General features: G+C 46.0%; 2 protein-coding genes across 2 annotated transcripts; both read right to left on the bottom strand.

The window, feature by feature from the left end:
* Positions 1–5,191: 5,191 nt before the first annotated feature.
* Positions 5,192–5,659, bottom strand: LOC108870460. The gene has a single exon (XM_018655930.2). It carries the CDS (start codon positions 5,657–5,659, stop codon positions 5,192–5,194), a length of 468 nt encoding a protein of 155 aa, XP_018511446.2.
* Positions 5,660–14,198: 8,539 nt separating this feature from the next.
* LOC103848687 lies at positions 14,199–15,029 on the bottom strand. Its single transcript, XM_009125537.2, has 2 exons — positions 14,769–15,029; positions 14,199–14,711 (listed from the first exon to the last, which is right to left on the bottom strand). Exons 1-2 carry the CDS (start codon positions 15,027–15,029, stop codon positions 14,199–14,201), a joined length of 774 nt encoding a protein of 257 aa, XP_009123785.2.
* Between the last annotated feature and the right edge of the window lie 2,826 nt (positions 15,030–17,855).

Genomic DNA, 17,855 nt, shown 5'->3' with positions numbered 1-17,855 from the left:
GACAAGTACAATGATGCTCGGTGCCTGCATAGTCAAGCCTTCAGGACAAGGAAGTGTCTCGAGCAGATCAAGGCCTCGGGCCTCGAGATCCCACAAGAGACCATTGATTTCTTCGTCGGGCAAGAGAAACATTACGAAGAAGAAGCGGCTCGCTTGGAGGTGAAGGAGATTCCAGCAGAAGACCTTCGCCTTTCTCCACTGGTGCTGGAGTCTCGGTTTTTAATTGAGGAAATTTGGACTCTGAAGCCGCTATCGCTCTCCGTTCTCCTCTCGTCGACCGAGATCCTCGCTCCGAAGATCTGATGAAGGAGCCCGCTCAGACCGCCGTATCTTCCAATCAGCGTGCTGATCAGGATATCGATCCAGCTAAGTAGACATCAGCAGGTGCGGTCGCTCCGAAGGACATGGCCGTGCCTACCATCATTCTGACTGATTCTCCTGCGAAGGCATCTAAAAATGCCAGCTCGTCCACTTCCTCCTCTGAAGACCCCGAGAAGGAAGATGGTGTTCCTACGGGTTGTCCGACGGAGGTGCCTGCTACAATTGCGGATCCGCCAGCTCCAACAAAGTTTGGCCGCGTCTCGGGTCCCGGGGAGGGAGATGATGGCGGCAACAAGGATCCTCATGTGGTCGATAAGTAAAACCTGTTGTCTGTTGTAACTTTTTCCTTTTCTTCTTTTTGATCTTATCTCGGCTCTTGGAAGCCTTTGAACTCTTATTTTATTTTGTATTATTGGCCCGGACGGGTCTTGTTGTTCGGTACTCGGGAGATTTCCTTCTTCGTAAACTTTGAATCGTTACTAAGTGTTTTCATTTTAAGTGTGTCACGAATGATCGTAAATGACTTAGTCGATTTCGAAATAATCCGTTGCCTGTTAATTTGATCCCACTAACCTTGTTTACGATTAGTCGGACAAATAAAGACAAGAATTTTAATACATTTCCGAGGAAAGGTATCCGGACGCTTCACAGTAATCGAGAGAAATTTGGTCGGCCAACTCATTATTCTTCGATTTGCGATAAGGTCCGGAAATTTCGCTCATGAGTCGGTCAGTGCGGGATGCATCGGTGACGCGGGACTCTATTTTTCCCTTCGTTCGATATCTGATCAGGACACGTTCGATTGATCGGGACGAGTGCTCGTGCGCCGCTTATGAATTAAGGGGCTAGCATCGTATGTTCGGATTTTTACTCTCGTTGTTTTTCTCGAGGGAGAAATGAGATGAGTAAAAAAGGATTTATTTTTTGTTTTGTTGGGGCTGGACCCCGTAGAGGGGATGCCTACGTACCTCCGAGGAGGATCAAGCCTTTCGTAGTTCGTTTTGGCCCAAGTAAAAGTGACTTGGTAGTCATTTACTTGGACGAGTAGAAGTGACCATAGGGTGCATCTACTCGGTTTTTTTTTTTTTTTTTTTTTTTTTGGACGAGTAAAGGGTGATGTAGATCATTTACTCATTCTTACAAGTTTACTCATTTTATGAGTAGAAGCGATGAAGATGCATCGAGTTCCAAGCTCGTGGGATTGCCTCTCCGCGGGAAGTCTCGAGTCGGTACACACCTGGTTTGACGACTCAAGTGATCTTGTACGGTCCTTCCCAATTCGCGCCGAGCTTTCCGGCGTGGGGCTCTTTGGTGTTTTCGAAGACTTTTCTCATGACCAGATCACCGAGCTCGAGAGGGCGCGAGCGGACCTTCTTGTTATAGTAGCTCTCGATTTGATTCTGGTAATTCTGGATCCGAAGGAGGGCTTGGTCGCGTTTCTCCTCTAGTTCATCGAGGGCATCTAGCAGCATATCTTGGTTAAGCTCAACATACTGGGGCATTTTTGATCGGCGGAGACTTGTTACGTTGACCTCGGCCGGAGCCATTGCTTCCATCCCGTAAGCGAGAGATAAAGGAGTGGATTTTGTTGCTCCTCGGGGGGTCGTCCGATGCGACCAGAGGATGCCGTCGAGTTCGTCGGCCCAGTGTCTGCAGAAACCCGTTAAAAAAAAAAAAGAGTGGTCAAGTATCTTTGTGGTGGTCGAGTCGCGGGCGATAAGGATCGATCGAGAAGTTTTAAAGTACGAAGTGGGCGAAGAAGTGATCCTGAGTGAACTATGAGTCGAATAAGTTGCTCGACCATAGTTAGAAGATGTCTTAGATTGATGAGACGGACGTTTTAGAAGCATAACATTTTTGGAACCACGACGGTTTAGAAGCTCGACGTTTTGGAAGAATGACGTTTCTTCAGCACGAAGTTTTCCGCAAAACTTCGTATCAGCGGAATATTATTTTGAAGACATTGGAATCATGATGGGACTTAAGCACGACGGGAAGCAAGCACGACGGGATCGAAGCACGACGGGAAAACCCGAAATTAGACTAAAACCCTAATTTCGGTATTATGCAAGTCTTCGATGAAGCCGAAGGATCGGGAAATATTTACCGCCAAAGTCAGACTTCAGATTGGAGTTTATTAAAAATATTAAACTCATCTGAACGGGAGAAGAAAAATATTCTGGATTGATCGCGGGACGAAAATATGCCGGAAAGGTCAAAAATCGCGTAAACCGACCAAGAAGCTCGAGGTGTCCCTATGCATATGGCCAGGACGTTCTGTCTATAACATCAGCAGCTGAGTGTCAACACAAGGAGGAGGTGTCGACGTGCATGAAATCTGAACATGCAGCTTGACACATAGAAGCACGAGGTGGAACGGCCAAGCACGAGGTGTCTCCGCGCATGCAACCGAAGCATGCTGATCGACATGTGTGTGCTTGGGTGGCGTCTTGCATGAGTTACAGTCATGAAGCCTGACATCTGGGATGAGTGGTGGCGTCCTGCATGTGTCCTGGACATGCAGCCAGCCATGTGGAGCACGAGGTGCCGCCGCGCATGCGTCCGGAGCCATGCGAAGCGACACACGGGCTGCCACCAACCTGAAGCTGATTGGCTGGTGTCTCCTATAAATACCCCACGACCCCTGATCATTTCTTCACATCCAGACCTGTCCAAACCAAGTTAAAAACGTGAGAGAAAAGTAGAAAAAGAAAGCAAGTGACTCCGAGCTATTTCGAGAGTTTTAGCGAGTTTTCGAGGTCAGTTCTCTACTGATTTCGAGTCAGCGCCTTGGGAAGGTTCTGTCCAACTGATGATCAATCAAAGGAAGATCAGTTCGGATGGGAAGTCAACGTGGCTAGAGAGAGAGAGAGAAAGATAGTGGCCGATCTAGAGTATGGTCGATTCTGAAGACCGATACTCCACCGAGAAGGCCAGTTCCGTCCAATCGATGATTCTATACGATTGTGAGGCGGAAGCTCTGTCCAAATGATTTCGTCCAGGCCAGTCAGTTCCTTTGATGATCAAGTGGAGGTGATGTCCAGAGTTAGTTCAGTTCCACGGTTTCAGATCAGTCGAAGTTCTACTCGATACTACACCGGGAAGTCCAAAGAACTGTCCAGGAGCTAAAGGAGGATTCTGTCCAGATCAGTCTGTCGAGGCGTGTCAGTTTCTTCATGGTGAAGCCGAGGTTCTGTCCAAGTCGAGTCCAGTCCACTCCAGTCATGTCGTCAATTGGGTTTTGGCCAAGTCCTCTCCGATTAACCAGCTGCTTATCGGCAAAGAACACTGTGAGTTGTGATCAATTGATTGCTGACTTGTTTTCATGCAGGTTCCCGTTACTTGGAAGTTGGATCATGGCAGGAGGCCAGGGCTAACTGAGTAACGGTTTGATTAGTTAATAGTTGAGTATTAGTTGATTAAGTTGATAGCATGCTTAGTTATTGCTTGGGAATCATAGTAGCATGCTAATGGTTAGGTTGATTGGTTAGTTAGCGAATGCTGAATGCTTGCTTGTTGTTTGAGGTTAGTCAGCTCTTGGTAAGGGAGTGACTAACTGGTTGATTTGTTTAGTAATGATATTGTTGTTAGTTTTCTAGAGTTAGACTGTGATGCCATATAGCTTGTGTGTAACCCACCATGCTAGGCATGTTTGAGGTGGATTAGTGTTTCCTCGACCTCGTACCCAGTGGGTTTAAGGAAACACCTTATTCGCTGGATCGAGAGCACTCAGAGAGACGGGGTCATGGCCTATGGCTGAGTGGTTACACGGACGGGGTAGTGACCGGCAGTGACCCGACTGTACTGGGGCTGTCTCGTGGTGACCGTACTGTGGGCCGCGATCGTCGTGTAACAACCGGCAGTGGCCCGACTGTACTGGGGCTGTCGCGCGGTGACCCAACTGTACTGTGGGCCGCGTTCGGTTGAAAGTTCCTTCTTCTGGCCTTTGTGGTAGGGAGATAGGATATTGCCGAGGATAGAGGAGGAACACTAAGTCACATGGGGCCCTAGTTATAGTGTAGATACTGTAGAGGGTTGTTGAACCCTAGATTGAGTTGAGTTTGAGTTTAAGTGTTTAGCTAGTCATTAGCGGTTATGATTTCATATCGTTAGTTATCTAGCTATTATTATCCGCTGCGTATTTCAGATATTCCTTGTTGTTATGGAATTGTGCTATTAGGTGAACCTCTCGCTTTAGATTGTTTGGGGTGGGATAGCGAGGGGTTGTATTTGTTAGTTGGGGATCATTATTCACTGAGTAACATTAGGTTACTCATCCAACTCCGTTTTCCTTTTTGCAGGTCGTTTTAGGTAAGGATGATTGGATAGCTTGGTGCTGGACGTTAGGACCGCCGGTGTAGATTTTCATGCCTTTCGTAAACGGTATTGCGTTATGTGTTTTGTTGGCTTGATTTTGCATTAGGCCGGGCCCCAGTCTTGAATTATTTCAATGTATGAATATTTCTTGAATCAATAAAGTAAATGTTTTATATGCGCTTCATGAGTACTCTGATATTTGACTAGTCCGGTCTAACACAACGTTAGGTCGTAGTACGGGTTGAAAAGCCTTAGGCCTCGATCTAACGGAAAACGATAATTCTAGGTACGGGTTGAAAAGCCTTGTGCGTTGACGCAGCGGGACGAGTTAGTGGATGAACTGGTCGAGGTCGTGGAGTAAATTTTGTGACTCTGACCGGATCGTCCCTAACCCGTCACATAGCGCTTCCGGACCATGGTGTTGGGTTGGACGGTCAGTCATGTTCTTGTTTGATTGTTGGCTGGCCGGTTTGCCTTTCATCTCCAACCCTTGGTGTGGGTCGTCCGTCGGTCATGTTCTTGTTTGATTGTTGGCCGGTGGGTCGACCTATGCCTAGGACGGTTCGGGGGTGTTACAGTGTCCCTTCTTGAGATCAAGACGCTTCTTGAGTCCGTCGATGATGATCTTATTTGAGGACTCCGCTTGTTCGTTTCCTTGAGGGTACCTTGGTCTCGAGGGGCTTAGTCGGATGTTCCACTTGTTACAGAAATCTTTGAAGTTTCCAGATATAAACTGGGATCCATTGTCCGTCACAATCTCGTACGGTAGGCCGTGACGACAGATAATGTTTTTCCAAACAAAGCTGCGGACTTCCTTCTCTGTAACCTGCGCGAAGGCTTCTGCTTCGATCCACTTGGTGAAGTAGTCGGTTAATACCAACACGAAGCAACGTTGCGGGAATTCGGCATTGGTTCGATGATATCCATCCCCCATCGCATGAATGGATAAGGAGCTGCGGAAGTTCGCAGTAGCTCGGTTGGGCTGTGGATGCTCGGAGCATGTCGTTGGCATTTGTCGCATCGTCGAGCATACGCTTCGCAGTCCGTATTCAATGTTGGCCAGAAGAATCCTAAATTTCGAATTTTTAAGGCTAGTGCTCGGCCTCCGGAGTGGTTGCCACCTGCTCCTTCATGAGTCTCGGCCATCACTAACTGTGTTTGCTCGCCAAAGATGCATTTGAGGAGGACCTTGCTAGCTGTTACCGGTGAAGATACTCTTCCATGATGACGTAGTGCGCGCTGCGTCTCTTTAGTCGTCTCACGGCCCACTTATCAATTGGAAGCGTGCCGTTGGTGAGATACTGGATGAACTCAGTTCTCCAATCTGATATTGGCTGATCTTGGTCTGTCATTTCGGAGTCGTCATCAGTCAGAGATTGGGGCATTTTTTCGGACTCCGTAGTGACGAAGTTAGCTGCCTCCGTTGAGATGTCGATGCTCGGTTTCTCGATCCGATGGATCGGAATAGTCCTTTTGACCTGATCGCGGAGCTTGCTTCCGAGCGCTGCCAATGCATCAGCACACACATTTTCTCCGTGTGGAACCTTTGTGAGTTCGAAGAATTCGAACTCCTTAGCTAATGATTGGACGACTCGGAGGTAAGCGTCCATCCTGTCGTTGCGCGCGTCGTAATCGCCGCTGAACTGACTGGCGACGAGCTGCGAGTCACAGTACGCGCTGAGTCGCTTAGCTTTGACTGCTTTTGCAAGACGAAGGCCGGCAATGAGCGATTCGTACTCCGCCTCGTTGTTCGATAACGGGAAACCAAAGCTGAACGATTGTCGAATGAGTTCTCCCGTTGGTGATTGAAGTTGAACTCCTGCTCCTGAACCTTTGTTTGTCAAGGAACTGTCGACATGCAGAATCTAGGTTGAATCTGAGGTTTCTAGATCTTGGGCAAGTTCCGGAGATAATTCCACGAGGAAATCGGCGAGGACTTGATCTTTAGCGGCGGTACTACATTTGTAAGTGATGTCGAGCTCACCGAGTTCTATCGCCCACTTGGTAAGACGGCCAGCTCTGTTCGTGTTTTGCAAAACAGTTCGGAGCGGCTGGTCGGTAAGAACTTCCACCGAGTGTGACTGAAAGTAAGGGCGAAGTTTCCTCGCTGATTCGACGACAGCCAGGGCCATCTTTTCGAGTGTCGGATACCTGGTTTCTGGTCCAGTCATCCTTCTACTCATGTAGAAAACGGGTCGTTGCTCTCCTCGGTCCTCCTTGATTAGTACACTGCTGACTGCTGCGGATGAAACCGCAATGTAGAGGGATAAAACGTCGCCTATGTCTGGCTTTGCCAAGATCGGGGGCGTCGTCAGATAGTGCTTGAGCTGATTAAAAGCCTCTTTGCACTTGTCGTCCCAGATGAATTTCTTATTTCCTCGGAGGAGATCGTAGAAGGGGAGGAATTTGTCGGTGGATCGGGAGATAAAACGATTGAGTGCTGCGATTCGGCCGGTTAGTCGTTGGACTTCTCGGCAGTTTCTCGGACTTGGTAGGTCGAGGGCAGCTGATATTTTCTTCGGGTTTGCTTCGATTCCCCGCTGCGTTACTATGTAGCCAAGAAATTCTCCGGATGACACGCCAAAAGTGCACTTGGCCGGGTTTAACTTCATCTTGTATGTGTTAAGAATGTCGAAACACTCCCGTAAGTGCGTCAGGTGGTCGTCTTCTCGGAGTGACTTGACGAGCATATCATCGATGTAGACTTCCATGGTGGTACCAAGCTGCTTGGCGAACATACGGTTGACAAGTCGCTGGTACGTTGCTCCGGCATTCTTTAGCCCGAAGGGCATCACTTTATAGCAGTAGGTTCCTTGATCGGCTATGAATGATGTCTTCTCTCGGTCGTCCGGATGCATCATAATCTGGTTGTATCCCGAGAAAGCATCCATAAACGTGAGCATTTCATTGCCGGCAGTTGTGATATGATCATGGACCAGCCAGCTGATGGAGATAGAGATGGAGAGTTTAAAGATGAACCAGCTGAAGAAGATGAGGTCTTAACCATTCCTAAAGGTCCCATAACTCGAGCCAGAGCTAGGAAACTCAAAGAAGCTATTGGAGGACTAATCAGGAAGTCCTTGGAGCAAGAAGAATGTCTTGGAGGAAGCTTGATACTTCAAGATACGCTTATCACCATTCAAGCCATCTTACCATCAAGCTGAGTATCATCTAGGCTAGCAAGCTATGTGTGCTCTTTTCCTATCATTGTTTTTGTCCCATTGGGTTTTGCAATGATAGGTTTTTAATGAGGCCATAGTCTTGCTATCTTATCACCTAATTGATACTCTCGGACCAAACCACATGAAGAATCTTATGTTATCTTTTATTTCTAAGTACTTATGTCTTTTATTTTCGAAAACTCTATCTAAGTTATGTCTTTGTTTCTACATTAATTGGAGGAGCCTGTTCCTTTAATTTCGAAATGCTTGGAGCCTGTTCCAAGCCTTTCACTATATATATGTGTGTGACGGCAACCCTAGCATCTATCAAGTTTTCTTTCACTTAAACCTTTGTGTTTTCTTCTCCCTTGCTTTCACGAGTTAAGAGAGTGTCTGGTGTGTAATATCCAGTCTGTTGGTGTGTAATATCCAACGCCCAAGGGCTTTAGAAAGGTGTGTCATATCCGATCTAAGCCTAGGAGTATCAAGGAGCCTTTCCGCAGCCTCTTGTGTCACCATTCGATCCACAGCCTTGATAAACTTGAGTCTTTGATTCGTTTATGCAAGGATCTATCCAAACCATCCAGAGAAGAGTCCTAGGATCTGATTAAGTGGTATCATAGCACTCTGGAAGGGGAGTTTCGATTTCTCTTTTGCTTGTTCATAAGATCTACTATTTGTCGTTTCACTTGATCATTCGGTTCTTGTGTGTTGATTTTCACTTGATTTGTTTGTTTTCATTATCAGGATTGTTAGATCTGATTGTTTCGTAACTCATATTGCTAGATCTGAGAATTTCGATCAAATTTTAAACAAAAACCTTTCACATTCTTGTCGATTACGTTATTGGTTTGCTTGATCCGAAAGTTTCTTGTGTTTGTGTGATTCGATCTGTTATTAGAATCGTAGATCAGGATTGTTTAAACCTCATTTCATCATCCGTTGAATCTGATCTGTGTTATTTCCATTTAGTCAGTGATAAAAAATTCAAATCGTTGCGTGTTTCTCAAGTATCGATTGCCGCCTTGTTTAAATCTTTGTGTTTTCTTATTTGAATCCTTTTCGTGTTTCGATTTCTTTGAACTACTTACTGGTTCAAGTCTTGTGTGTGTCAGGAAGTAATGGGATCTGAGGAGGATGATGAAACCTTTGTGAGAAGGAATAAGTTGTTACAAGAAGCAATCACCAAACAAGTGATGGAAGCGATGGTAAAGTTGCTGGAAGAAAAGTATGATCAGAGACCGAATGATGGGCAGGGACAAGCATCTGGCCAGATACGTGAGCAAAGAAGAAACAGACAAGGCCAGCGTGAGCATGCTGGATCAGAAGAAACTGATAACTTCTATGAGAGAAGTAGCCATAGCTCCGGCTCGAGACATAGCAGTAGAAGATCTCGACATGATCATGAGGGCCGAAGGTATAGACGCAATGAGCTATCAGGATTGAAGCTTAAGATCCCTCCTTTCCATGGCAAAGCTGATCCAGATGCCTATCTTGAGTGGGAAAAGAAGATAGAACTCGTTTTCAACTGTCAGCATTACTCAGAGACTAAGAAGATTCAAGTGGCTGCTACCGAGTTCAATGATTATGCTTTGAGCTGGTGGGATCAGTTGGTTACAAACAAGAGGCGCAATGGTGAATTTCCCATTGAAACATGGGCAGAGATGAAAGCTGTGATGCGCAAGAGGTTTGTACCAAGTCATTATCATCGTGATCTTCACCAAAAGCTGAGACTGCTTACACAAGGATCAAAGTCTGTAGAGGAATACTTTCAAGAGATAGAATTGCTTATGCTGAGAGCTTGTGTATCTGAGGACAGTGAAGCTACTATGGCACGTTTTCTTGGTGGACTCAACCGTGAGATACAAGACAGAGTGGAGATGCAACACTACTTGGAGATAGAGGAGATGCTACACAAAGCTATCTTGGTGGAGCAGCAAGTTAAGAGAAGAAGTTATGCGCGTGGCAGCTATGGTTCCAGTAGATACCAGACCTCTAAGAAAGATAAACCAAGCTATCAGAAGGAGAGCAAGCCACAGCCAAAAGAAGAACCTAAGTCTAGTAGCATCTACAACAAAGATAAGGGTAAAGTGGAGGCTACAAGCTCGCGTGCAAGAGATGTGAAGTGTTTTAAGTGCCAAGGGCGTGGGCACTATGCTAACGAGTGTACTAACAAGAGAGTTATGATTCTTCTGGAGAATGGAGAGTTTGAATCTGAAGATGAGAAACTAAAGACTGATCAAGAACTATCAGAAGCTGAGTATGAGGAAGAACCAGTTCAAGGTAGACTTTTGGTTGCAAGAAGAACTCTCAGTTTGCAAAACAAAACTGAGGAGCAAGAACAAAGAGAGAACTTGTTCTACACACGTTGTCTGGTGCAAGGAAAGGTCTGCAGCCTGATCATCGACGGTGGAAGCTGTGTTAATGTTGCTAGCGAGACAATGGTAAAGAAGCTTGGTTTGAAAACTCAAAAGCATCCTAAACCTTACCGGCTGCAGTGGCTTAATGAAGAAGGCGAGATGAGGGTATCTACTCAGGTTTCTATACCCTTGTCCATTGGGAGGTATGAAGATGACATTCTCTGTGATGTGATACCCATGGAAGCCAGCCACATATTACTGGGAAGGCCTTGGCAGTTTGATAGGCGTGTCATCCATGATGGCTTCACCAACAAACATTCTTTTGAGTTCAACGGCAAGCGAACTGTCTTGGTGCCTCTAACTCCTAAAGAAGTGCATGAAGACCAGCTTCAGCTTCAGAAAAAGAAAGAGATTGATCTCAAACCAGATAAGCAACACAACTTCTATGCTAAAGCTAGTGAAATCAAAAGATCGCTTTATTCTCATCAATCGGTTCTCTTATTTATTTTTAAAGAATCTCTTTTGTCCCTAACTGATTGTATACCGGTGTATCCGAGTGAGATGTCAGCTCTTTTACAGGAATACCAGGATGTATTTCCAGAAGATAATCCCATTGGTTTGCCACCTATTCGTGGGATTGAGCATCAGATTGATTTTGTACCAGGAGCTACTCTTCCCAACAGACCAGCATACAGGACTAATCCGGTGGAAACCAAGGAGCTACAAAGACAGGTTGAGGAACTAATGAAGAAAGGCCATATCCGTGAGAGTATGAGCCCATGTGCTGTGCCTGTGCTCCTTGTGCCTAAGAAAGATGGGAGCTGGCGCATGTGTGTTGATTGTAGAGCAATCAACAATATAACCGTGAAGTATCGCCACCCTATTCCTAGATTAGATGATATGCTTGATGAATTGCATGGTTCTAGTGTCTTCTCTAAGATAGATTTAAAGAGTGGATATCATCAAATAAGAATGAAAGAGGGAGATGAGTGGAAAACAGCCTTTAAGACTAAGCATGGGTTGTATGAGTGGTTAGTCATGCCTTTTGGATTAACCAATGCTCCTAGCACTTTTATGAGATTGATGAACCATGTGCTTAGATCTTTCATAGGCTTGTTTGTGGTAGTATACTTTGATGATATCCTTGTTTACAGTAAGAACCTAGAAGAGCATATAGATCATCTTAAGTCTGTTCTTGATGTGTTGAGAAAAGAAAAACTGTTTGCTAACCTTAAGAAATGCACTTTTTGTACGGATAACTTGGTCTTCCTAGGCTTTGTTGTGATTGCAGATGGAGTAAAGGTGGATCAGGAGAAGGTGAGAGCAATTCAAGAATGGCCAATTCCTAAGACTATAAGTGAAGTGAGGAGCTTCCACGGGCTTGCTGGTTTCTACAGGCGGTTTGTTAAAAACTTTAGCACTATAGCAGCTCCCTTGACTGAAGTGATAAAGAAAGAAGTCGGATTCAAGTGGGGAGAAGCACAAGAGACTGCCTTCCAATGCCTTAAAGAGAAGCTTACTCACGCCCCTCTTCTGATACTTCCAGATTTTAATAAAACCTTTGAGATTGAATGTGATGCTTCTGGTATTGGAGTGGGTGCTGTTTTGATGCAGGAAAAGAGACCCATAGCTTACTTCAGTGAGAAGCTTGGAGGCGCCACTCTCAACTATGCAACTTATGATAAGGAATTGTATGCCTTGGTGAGAGCTTTGCAGACTTGGCAGCACTACTTGTGGCCCAAGGAGTTTGTGATACACACTGATCATGAGTCCCTCAAGTACTTGAAAGGACAGAACAAGCTCAGCAAGAGACACGCAAGATGGGTAGAATTCATAGAAACCTTTCCTTATGTCATCAAGTACAAACAAGGTAAAGAAAATATAGTTGCTGATGCACTATCTCGAAGGTATGTTCTCTTAAACACTCTTGATGCTAAGTTGTTAGGTTTTGAGCAGATTAAAGATATGTATGAATCTGATCCAGATTTTAAAGAAGCTTATAACTCTTGTGAGAAATTTGCTGCTGGACATTACTTTAGACATGATGGATTCCTCTTTTATGATAATAGACTGTGTGTGCCTAATTGCTCTTTGAGAGATTTGTTTGTTAGGGAATCTCATGGAGGAAGTCTCATGGGTCACTTTGGTATTGCAAAGACTCTTAAAACTTTGCAGGATCATTTCTTTTGGCCTCGGATGAAAAGTGATGTGGAGAAACTATGTGAGAGATGTGCAACTTGCAAGCAAGCTAAGTCTAAGGTTCAGTCTCACGGTTTGTATACTCCTCTCCCTATTCCTTATCATCCTTGGAATGACATATCTATGGATTTCATTGTTGGATTGCCTAGAACTAGGACTGGGAAGGATTCTATCTTTGTTGTTGTTGACAGGTTCTCAAAAATGGCACATTTTATAGCATGTCACAAAACTGATGATGCATTACATATAGCTAATCTGTTCTTTAAGGAGATTGTGCGTTTACATGGCATGCCTAGGACCATAGTTTCTGATAGAGATACTAAGTTTCTTAGTTATTTTTGGAAAACTCTTTGGTCTAAGCTAGGCACTAAGTTGTTGTTCTCCACTACTTGTCATCCGCAAACTGATGGACAGACTGAAGTAGTTAATAGAACTCTAGGAACACTCTTGCGTGCATTCATTAAAAAGAATCTGAAATCTTGGGAAGACTATCTGCCACATTGTGAATTTGCATATAATCATGCTGTGCATTCTGCTTCTAAGTTTTCACCCTTTGAAATCGTTTATGGGTTCAATCCCACCTCTCCTTTGGATTTAATTCCTTTACCTGAGTGTGAAAGGGTCAGTTTGGATGGCAAAAAGAAGGCAGAGATGGTGAAACAACTTCACGAGCAAGCTAGGCTCAACATTGAAGAGAAAACTAAGCAGTATGTCAAGCATGCCAACAAAGGAAGGCGTGAGATGGTCTTTAAGGAGGGTGACAAAGTTTGGGTTCATTTGAGAAAAGAGAGGTTTCCTAATGAGAGGAAGTCAAAGCTTATGCCGAGAATTGATGGACCTTTTGAGATCATAAAGAAGATCAGCAACAATGCCTACAAGATTGATCTCCAAGGTAAGTATGATGTGAGTAATAGCTTCAATGTTACTGACTTGATCCCTTTTATTGCAGATGAACCTGATTTGAGGTCAAATCCTTTTCAAGAGGGAGGGGATGATATGATCATGGACCAGCCAGCTGATGGAGATAGAGATGGAGAGTTTAAAGATGAACCAGCTGAAGAAGATGAGGTCTTAACCATTCCTAAAGGTCCCATAACTCGAGCCAGAGCTAGGAAACTCAAAGAAGCTATTGGAGGACTAATCAGGAAGTCCTTGGAGCAAGAAGAATGTCTTGGAGGAAGCTTGATACTTCAAGATACGCTTATCACCATTCAAGCCATCTTACCATCAAGCTGAGTATCATCTAGGCTAGCAAGCTATGTGTGCTCTTTTCCTATCATTGCTTTTGTCCCATTGGGTTTTGCAATGATAGGTTTTTAATGAGGCCATAGTCTTGCTATCTTATCACCTAATTGATACTCTCGGACCAAACCACATGAAGAATCTTATGTTATCTTTTATTTCTAAGTACTTATGTCTTTTATTTTCGAAAACTCTATCTAAGTTATGTCTTTGTTTCTACATTAATTGGAGGAGCCTGTTACTTTAATTTCGAAATGCTTGGAGCCTGTTCCAAGCCTTTCACTATATATATGTGTGTGACGGCAACCCTAGCATCTATCAAGTTTTCTTTCACTTAAACCTTTGTGTTTTCTTCTCCCTTGCTTTCACGAGTTAAGAGAGTGTCTGGTGTGTAATATCCAGTCTGTTGGTGTGTAATATCCAACGCCCAAGGGCTTTAGAAAGGTGTGTCATATCCGATCTAAGCCTAGGAGTATCAAGGAGCCTTTCCGCAGCCTCTTGTGTCACCATTCGATCCACAGCCTTGATAAACTTGAGTCTTTGATTCGTTTATGCAAGGATCTATCCAAACCATCCAGAGAAGAGTCCTAGGATCTCATTAAGTTGACTCAACGAGTCTGTCGATATTCGGAAGCGGATAGCTGTCCTTTGGACAGGCTTTGTTGAGATCGGTAAAGTCGACGCACATACGCCACTTGCCGTTTTTCTTCTTGACGACCACTGGGTTGGCGAGCCATTCCAGGTAACGGACTTCCGTTATCGAGCCCGCGCTGAGTAAACGCTCGACTTCCTCGACGACTGCTTTGGATCTCTCGGGGCCCAATTTTCGTCTCTTCTGTCGGATGGGCTTGATATTTGGATCCACGTTAACCTCGTGAGTCGTGACGGAAGGGACGATCCCCTGCATGTCGGACATTGACCATGCAAAGGTAGATAAGTTCTGCTTCAGGAAATCCAGGATAGTACGCTGCATCTCGTCTGATAAGTAGGCGCCTACTCGTAGTACTTTGCTTGGGTCTGACTCGTCGACAGGGACTTCGAGCACTTCTTCCTTTTGTGGGCAGACCTTACTTATTGGAGGGGAAACCGAGTTGACTAGTGACTGCGAACGCTGTAATTTGACCGTGGCGATCAAAAGATCTCGTGCGGCTCATTGATCTCCTCTTACTGTCTTAACCATCCCGTCCACTCCCGGGAATTTAATACATTGATGGTATGTAGATGCAATTGCTCGCATAGAGTACAGCCATGGGGTACCTAGTATCACGTGATAGGGAGCCTTGGTACTGACCACCGAGAATTTGACCATCCGAGTTACTCCCTCTGCTTGTACTGAGAGCCGGATAGTTCCCAGTATTACTTCGGAGGAGCCGTTGAAGCCGGTGAGAGTTCTGGAAGATGGTTTCACGTCTTTTAAGTCGATACCCATTTTTACGAGAGTTTCGCGAAAAATGATATCGACTGAGCTGCCGGTATCGATTAGCACTTTGGTAACATCGTACTTATCGATAGCCAAAACTACGAGAAGGGGATCGTTATGAGGGAAGTTTATTCCGAGGAGGTCTTCTGTCGAGAAGGAGATTGGGGGATCGTTTGGAAGCTTCTGTGGCCAACGCTGCGAGGTATCCACCAGTCGGCGGTGATCCTTGACTGATTGTACTGATTCCCCGCAAGGTGACGGAAGAGGGCTCCCATAATCACATTGATCCGCGGCCTGACGCTTGCTTGCTTCTTGATGAGGAGAGCTCGGAGATCCTTGCTTTCTTCCGATGGCTCAGCCCTTTTGCGGTCCAGTTTCGTACGCAGATCGTCCATCCGTGCGTTAAGTTGATCGCGCAAATCGACGACAGGGCTATCGCCTGTAGATGCTGGTGAAGATCCTTGGCTCAGCGCATGTTTGGTTCTTTTGGCGTTGAGCTCGACTCGGAGATCGGAAGGTCCGGGGGTCTCGCTATTCGTCGGAGTAATCTTTCGCTTGAGGAGCGTACGTAAGTCTGACGGGTCGAGAGCTTCCTCGAGGTTGCTCTCTTCGTCCGATGAGGGTTCTGGTTGGGCGCGAATAACTTCGATCCTTTGTCTGACTGCGGGTTGATCTTCGTCAGCTGAAGCGTCACCATCGTCATCCTGACGAGGGGTTTGCTCGGCAACCTTTGGCTTCTGGTCATCTTGACGTGGTGTACCCTGATTTTTTTGCTGATTTTTCCGCTGATTTTTCCTATCCTTATTCCTGCTCCAACTGTTCTCGCTTTTTGGCTTCAGAGGAGGGATCTTGAGTTCGCCGCTTTCGACCGAGGAGAGGAACTGTGCAAAAAGTGTTTTGCACTCTGAAGTGTCGTGGCCTTTGACGCCATGAAGTTTGCACGATTTGGTGAGTCTTGGAGGAGTCCGAGATGAACCCGCCGCGGAATCGACCTGGGCGACTGCGGCCGTCGCCGTTGCTCGGGGGGATTCGCTCGGAGGATCTGTTTCTTGATGAAAGGTTCCATTTCTTCCCGTTTTCGTCGACGACGTAGAGGAGACCGTTCTTACGGTTGTTTTTGTTATTGGTAGCATGCTGACGAGGTTCGATGTGAGCTGTAGCAGCGTTTTTAGGCGCTGATTACTTCACCGAGTTGTGCTTGCTCATGATGGCTTTAGTGTCCTCTTCCATACGGATGAAGTTGTGGGAGCGAGCAACGGCATCTTGCAGTGATGTGGTGGGACATCGGTAGAGGTCTTCTCAGAACCTACACTCTACTAGAAGATTGTTCCTCAGGGCGTCGACGGAGATGTGATCGGGAATGTTGATTCTCGACACGACCTAGTTAAATCGTTCCATGTAGCGGCGAAGGCTCTGGTCCTTCGTTTGCTTGAGGTTCCAAAGGCTCGAGGCTGTTGCTTCGCGCTTGGTGAACATGATGTAAGTCTTGAGAAATGCCGAGGAGAGCTCTTTGAAACTGCTAAACGAGTTCTCTTTGAGTCCCGAGAACCAAGTCAGGGCTTGTTCGTTCAGCGTCTCGACAAAGAGTTGGCAGTATCCCGCGTCTCTTTCCTCGGGAGTGAGTCTAGCTCTCGCCACCGCAATGTTGAAAGCCGTCAGATGCTCGACGGGATCACCTCCTGGTTTGTACTCCGGGAGATGCAACTTGTCCATTTTCTGGAGTTTGACCTCCGTCAGTTCTTTGGTGAAAGGTGTGCGCGATGTTGAAGCGATGACGCTATCAAACTCAGGTACCGCGCTCGTTGCTTGGTGGATCCTCGAGCTCATTTGTTGGAAATTTAACTTGAGCTCGGCAATCTCTCGGACAGTTGAGGGATCAGATGCCGCCGGAAGAGCATCGGCGACGAGGGTCTCTGCGGGGTCAGCTGGGTTCGTCGTTCGTCCATCCGTTGGAGTAGGTGGGTTTGTGTTGAAGAGGTGATGACGGAATGGTTGTGAGTTGCCGGTGGGTGCGCTGAGAGCATTGACGATGGCAGCGAGCTGGTCATTTGTCGTCTTTTGGACCTCCTCTTGATGAGCAAGTCGCGCTATGACTGAGCTCATGAACTCCGACGAGAGAAGGGGAGGAGGTGGAGGAGGTGTGAGTTCCGGCTCCTCTCCCGAGCTATCAGGGTTCGTACCTCCGGTGGTCATTTCGGTCTAGAAACGCTGGATCTGTTCTGCCCCACGGTGGGCGCCAATTGTTTAAGGTGAGTTTGGTCTCAGAAGAAGTAAACAATACTAAAAATGGGTCGAACATAGGCGTTTATTAGATTTCGAGATGAGGTTACAAAGGTGGAGAAAGTAATGGCAAGCCGGAGCTCGTGAGAGCTTAAACCGGAAAAGTACAAATAGCAGAGAGATGATTGTACGGAAAATAAACCCTAATCTCGCCGCTAAGTTTGTGTCACTAAGTGTCGATGCCTTTCTCCTTTGCTTTCCTCTCCTTTTATAGTCTGTTCGCGATCGTCTTAACCTAATCTTCTTTTAATCGATTGGGCCTTGTCGGCCCTACGGGCCTGATTGATGAATGTTCGCCCTGAGCTGCTAAGTCGATCGCGCTCTGTCCGCTCTCTGTTTGACTAAAAGCAGTCCTTAGCTGAGTCGAAATCTCGAATATCGGCTTCCGAGCCGACGACAATCCGGCTTACCGGATTGGGCCTCTTGTTCGATGGGCTTTGTGGATGGGTTCAATCCATCCCCAACAGTTATGAATTGCTTTGCTATGTCTGAGTAGTTCAGTTATTAGATCCAGGGTTCATATAGGTTTGTGGGATCTGCCTTGTTGTGATATTC

Source organism: Brassica rapa, chromosome A06 (assembly GCF_000309985.2).
Source record: "Brassica rapa cultivar Chiifu-401-42 chromosome A06, CAAS_Brap_v3.01, whole genome shotgun sequence".
Taxonomy (NCBI): Eukaryota; Viridiplantae; Streptophyta; class Magnoliopsida; order Brassicales; family Brassicaceae; genus Brassica; species Brassica rapa.
This window is presented reverse-complemented; position numbering and strand designations above follow the sequence as displayed.